Source organism: Sphaeroforma arctica, assembly GCF_001186125.1.
Source record: "Sphaeroforma arctica JP610 unplaced genomic scaffold supercont1.1093, whole genome shotgun sequence".
Taxonomy (NCBI): domain Eukaryota; class Ichthyosporea; order Ichthyophonida; genus Sphaeroforma; species Sphaeroforma arctica.
In genome coordinates, this window is record NW_014039465.1 from 17,167 (window position 1) to 23,144 (window position 5,978).

At 39.0% G+C, this 5,978-nt stretch overlaps 1 protein-coding gene across 1 annotated transcript in view; it reads left to right on the forward strand.

The window, feature by feature from the left end:
- Nucleotides 1-5,127, forward strand: part of SARC_09959 (hypothetical protein) — a 5,863-nt gene extending 736 nt beyond the window's left edge. Inside the window, exons 2-7 of the mRNA XM_014296011.1 lie at nucleotides 1,492-1,679; nucleotides 2,239-2,337; nucleotides 2,689-2,878; nucleotides 3,168-3,393; nucleotides 3,973-4,183; nucleotides 4,433-5,127. Coding sequence (XP_014151486.1) covers nucleotides 1,492-1,679; nucleotides 2,239-2,337; nucleotides 2,689-2,878; nucleotides 3,168-3,393; nucleotides 3,973-4,183; nucleotides 4,433-4,759 — 1,241 coding nt within the window. The 3' untranslated portion in view covers nucleotides 4,760-5,127. The remainder of the gene's footprint in view (nucleotides 1-1,491; nucleotides 1,680-2,238; nucleotides 2,338-2,688; nucleotides 2,879-3,167; nucleotides 3,394-3,972; nucleotides 4,184-4,432) is intronic.
- The last annotated feature ends 851 nt before the right edge of the window (nucleotides 5,128-5,978 follow it).

The following is a 5,978-nucleotide window of genomic DNA, read 5'->3' on the forward strand; positions in this document are numbered from 1 at the left end:
GTGTATGTATATATATATCTGTGTGTGTGTGCGCATATATATATATTATATATATATATATGTGTGTGTGTGTGTGTATTATATTTATATTCATTATAAATTTATACAAGTATAGATATAGATATACACAGTATATATATAAATATATATTTTAGATATATATATATATATATATTGACCTATATTTATATTTATGCAAAAATTTATTGTACTTATACATTGTACAATGAATATTGTACATTAAAGTTTATATTTGTTTAAATATCTATGTATATATTTTATTTATAAGCTTCTATATATTATTGTAGTTGTATGTATATATATAGACATGTATGTATGTATGTATGTATATTTCTATATATGGATGTATGTATACATTTATTTATGTATACATGTATATATTTCTATATTTATATATCTATATATATACTATGTATGTTTGTGTGTATGTGTGTGTTTGTATGTTCATATGTGTATGTATCTATATATATATGTGTGTGTGTATAGGTTTAGGCTATGTTGTATTGGAATATGCTTCTACTATTGTAAATTTGTGTATATTACGGAGATATTTTGCTTCAAATCAACGCACGAAGTGGTTTTGGCTGTTATTGGGTGATGTGCACTGATTATGCTTATCACACCACGAGTTGTTCCTTTGTTCATGCAGTAGATAAAGTCTTGTGTTTTGTACTCGCTGGACGTCCTCTACGTAGGTAGTGTACTTTCATGAGGTGTTTCACTATGCGCTCGATGCTATTGGCGGAAGGTATTAGTCTGCATATCCGGTAGACTTGTGCATAAGTCTATACACCACCAATCTCATGATGTTCCTTGAATTGTCAAGCTGGGAAATGATCTCTTGAATAAATCAAATTTGTTAGAAAATTGCGACTACCTCAAAATGAGGTGTACTTGTAGTTTTGATACTGACAGCCAAGTTTTAGCTATGCTTTGGCTTAAGCTCTTCCTAGTTGGACAAGCGATTAAATAGGTATCCGAGTGTGTATAGGCGCTACCGCGTGCAGACATATGGTGGCGGACCTGATAGATTTTATTTGACTTGTGTTCGCGCACGTTTCGAAGCGGAAACGTGTGTATTGATCTGTATGTGGTAGGAATTTCTCAATACATTACTTTAACAGACGTAGTAGTTAAGTAGTTTTGTTCATTAAACGTGCACGTGCATGCTTCTTCCATAGTATTTAGGCCATATTTGGCATACTTACATGTTCGCAACAACGAGATGAACATATTAGCATTGGGCAGCTCGATTGATTAGTATACAATTAGTCATACGTGCGAAGTACGTGTCCATGTAGCTATATATGCATGTGTGTGTTTTTGCGGATGTACACGTCAATGTGCGCGCATGAGCATATGTCTGAAGTTTCGCCTGTGGCATTGAGATAAAGTTCAGTTGCACCTTTGTCTTGTGTGATCACCATGTTCCTCTAATGTACGTACTGTTCCTCTAATGTACATACACAGACGGAAGTACAAACTACAGCCCAATGAAACCCAAGGAGTTACATAGAGCTGTCGGATTTGGCGCAGGGACCGAATCACGCAAAACCATGCAAGCGTTCGAGTATCCATACGCGTTTGTAACTGAGAAGGGAGAGAACAAGTGGGCTGCAAACGTGCACATAATTAATACCAGAGGCCTGGGTGACAGGGTATGGGGCGTCTAATGGTATATCATCACATATGTGCCAGTTCATAGGGTCATTGAGTATTTAAATGTAAATTTGTATGTACTATACTCATGTGCGAGTATTTGTTAGTAGACGTTGTCCGCGCATCGGCTTTTCTGGTTAACATGGTCGTGGCCGAAGTATAAGGGAACCGGCCATATTGGTTAGCAAGCGTTCTTACCAACTACAATAGAAGTATGGATGGCGGAGTACCAATTGTATATATCAGACTACGTAAGTATGCACTGCGCTTGAGTTGTTTGTGTGCTAGAATACTTTTATAAATATGGGAGTATGATTCTGCGGTTGTATTATTTATGTTCTTGCGATGGTCTACAATTTGCATCAAACCTGTTTTATAGTGTACCAGCTCCTTGATTTATGTCTTTCTGGATCTGTACGAAAGCTTGAAGTCAACTATCTTCCAATCCAATTTCATTTGTCAGGTAGCATATATACGAAAACAAATCCATGCTTCTTTGCACATTTAGACTCACGCACGCATCGAAGACCTGAAATTCTATTTTCATCTCCACTTTAGGCTCACAAGTGTCTGGAGTGTCCTTGTACGGAAGAAAACGACTTCCGCAGACCAGAGGCTGGCAATGCGACGACGGGTCCATTTGGATGTAATAAGCAGGTGTGCTGGACTGTTCGCTATGTTTTCTGGGTCCATAGATAATTGAGCGACGTGTTTGATTTGATACTACTCTGTTACACAGAATACATTCTCTCGATCCATGTGCTATGATTAAGCTACCCCTCACACCTTTTGTGTGAATCTATAAGCATATATTCATTGCTGAGCGAGAGTGTGCAATTGAAGTACTTATCTCGGCCAGATGTTTCCGCATGTGCGTCTAATCTGGTGGTGAGCTTTCTCTTTCTGTCGTGTTATCTAAATTTACCTATTAGACCAGTTCCATGCTTAGGCATTCAATGTGCCTTAATACAAGTTTCTCACACTCGTACGCACAAACAATCCTCACAGCTTTTAGCCGAGGATAACGGCGCATGCTTCCGGGAGGAGTACACTGGCGGCCTTCGATGCTGTGAGAATGGTCTCTTCTGCTTTGAGCCAGAGGAGTTGGAGCCGGAAAAGTACTCGGCAGTATATTATCTTCGATACGAAATCCAGTACTCGGAAGTTACGGACGAGATTAAGCCCCTGTTGTTGGCAGGTAAGTGGTGCATCGCATACAATTATACCGTGCGTATGTGTGTACGTGTGGACGGGCGTAGTATGTGTATGCGGCGATTGGTCTGCAATCGGACTCGAGTTGCCGCAACCACTCTTGGTGGACTATTTCATTCCCACCTACTTCACGTACCATCGATCGACCCTCTCCATGCACACGCTATCTGACGCCTGAAGGTCTAACATCAGGGTCTGCTCGCGACAGTCGCAGGCTCTCAATTTTGCACTCCATTGCTTCCTTGATTGAACATGCCATCCATATACTTTCACAGGCTGCTGTGATGCAACCGGTGACCTTCAAAGTGTTGGCAATATCGAGTACGACATTCAGAAGTGCAGCGCACAAGAGCAAGCCGAGGGCACGTGTGTGCACACACTCAGCACGGTTCAGTATCTGAATATGAACGGAAGCTCGGTATTTGGTGCGTTTAGATGGCATGAAGACGTCGATCCTGACCAGGAAGTGGATATAGTATTCATGGTTGGTCATCAGCACAGGTTTGTTGTTGGTATTACGCTGATATTATCTGAGGACAATTAATGAGCAACTATGTGGGTTTATTTCATTCACTGATCTGTCAGGAACATGCCAAATACGTTGTCAAACGCTACCTCTGGATGTTTACACTCTTATATATATATATGGATGCGTTCATATATATTCTGTTTTATGTACAAATACATAAGATATTGCATAATATATGTATATATTAACAAATATGTGAACGAAAAGTGATCTGAAGTTGTATATATGTACACATTTCCGTCATCTTTAGTACATATGTATATGTCTTTCATCCATTTTTATGTACTTAAATACGTGTGCATAAATGGACATACATATATATGCATGTTTTCGATGCCGATAGTTCATACATATTTATATGCATTTCACCCATTTTTATATAATTAAATGTCAAAACAAGTGCATGAATGGTGTCTGTGCCTGTAATTTTACTTGTTTGTATATTTTTTTTATCTCATTACAAACCCGTAGGCAGATATATGTGCTTTCCGCATCAGCCAAGGAAAGCCTTCCATGTTTCCAAGTCTCACACTAACTATTGTCATTTGCAGGGGCGGTCTTGGTATTAGTATGTACGACCGCGACACGGACAACATCATCTGCGCGTCTGTCCCTAAATATGGACAAAGTGAGATAGTCGGAGATGAGAAAGATTATGTGGTGGCCATGAGCACTTGCAGCTTCGATCCCCCGCTGCGCAGAAAAGCCAGGGATATGGTCAAAATCACTGCGATGTACGACTCGACAGTAGGACATAGAGGGGTAAGCTGGGCAGTCTATGGCATATTTCGCCAACCCGATGATTTGTATCGCCAAAAAGTGTTCGACTTTTTAAAGACTTCTATTGTATTTGTCCTTGATTTTATATGCGCCTGCTTCTTGTATTCTGGATTTTTTCATGCATGTACTCAATTCAAGTGTATTAATGCTGTTGCATTTACACACTTCTGCTTATGCTATGATTAAGGCATCAAAAAAATGTGTACTTATTTGAATCATCTTGCCTTGCAGGTGATGAGTTTGTTTTACATTGCCATCTCAGAAGTATCGAGGGATACGAACGAAGAAGAAACCGCATATACGACTATTGCCAACCCTGAGCCCAAACAGATTTCCGATGCAAGATATATAGCTGGATGGAATTCTTACAACTCGCACATGCTCCACACACATGTCGCGTATTCCATACCTTTCATCTGCCTTGCCCTTGGCGGCTCTGTGGCTATAGTTGCACTCGTTGTGGGACGATTCAAAACGCCAGTCATAGGCTCAGCGGCGTCCGAGTACGGACCCTTAGTACAGGACAGAATGCACATGACTACTGATATACGCAGATAGAATTTCCGGTATCTCCGACGTGTCTTTGGGCCGAATCAATTTAGTTGGTTTGTACTGGAATTTATTCAGTATATGAAGTGTTTTGCACTTTTAAGATGAAGCAAGCAAGCTACGGGTGTTGAATTTGTATATTACTCGCTCATCAAACTATCATGCTCAGATTCAAAAGTAACCTATCGTCAAGGGTTGCAGATTAGACTTTGGGCCGTTCTGCTATTTGAATCTTGATGGCATCTCTGCGTCTTCAACTTTATACAAACTTTATACAATATTATAAACATATAAGGTGAAAATAATTCACCAACTTATATAAATCAAGGCGGGTATGGCCGATTTTCACATGCTGAGCAATAAACTGTGAAGCTTCCTATTATTTTGTTTTGGTTTGTTTTTTATTCTCAAGCTTTAAGCAATATTTCGATAGTTCGAGGTTGATTCCCTCATCTTCTGGAGATAGAGAAGTACTGTGAATATTTTCATCGGTGAATATCCGTTTTTATGGTTTTATTCGAACGTTCAGTCATCGTTCAACATTTACTTACGTGTGCATGCTGCAACCCTCTTTCATTAGTTTCGCTTATAGAAATCAGTGATCATTTTTCTCTTGACCTTGAACTTAACTGAAATAGAGCTCAATACACATTTGACTAAACAGTTCAAACTTGCCGGTGGATATGTGAGTTTCATGATCAGCTAAATACTACTGCATTCCTCCTCCTTGTGGAACAAGAGGTAAATAGTTTGGTCTGCACCAGTAGGAAAATGAGTGTACCCCACGTCTTGTATTCTTCAGCAATTTATCTTGCATTTGCCCTACACCACTTTCGAGTTCAAAGTGGAAACTATACATCTTAATCAGCTTTTAGTCAAACATAAACTATGTCCGTATATATAGAGCAACACTCGTGGAAAGATCCGCAAAAAAAAAATGGTGTATTTTTCTATTTGAGTCCTTTTTTGTGATTGAAGGTATCTTAAAGCTACTACATAGTTGTAAACCAAAAAGTGATGCTCCCGAATATGCTTTAACACCGTGATGATTATTTCTTTTTCAAAATCAAGATCCAACTGATGGTCGTTTTGATACCTATATTGTTCTACCTCTTTTAGAATATACGTCGACAATAAACAAAAAAAGGCGTATTAAAGTCTAGAGAAGAAGATATGAACGACTTCAATGAAGGCAACTGATAGGTTGGGGACTAGGATAGTCGTAAAA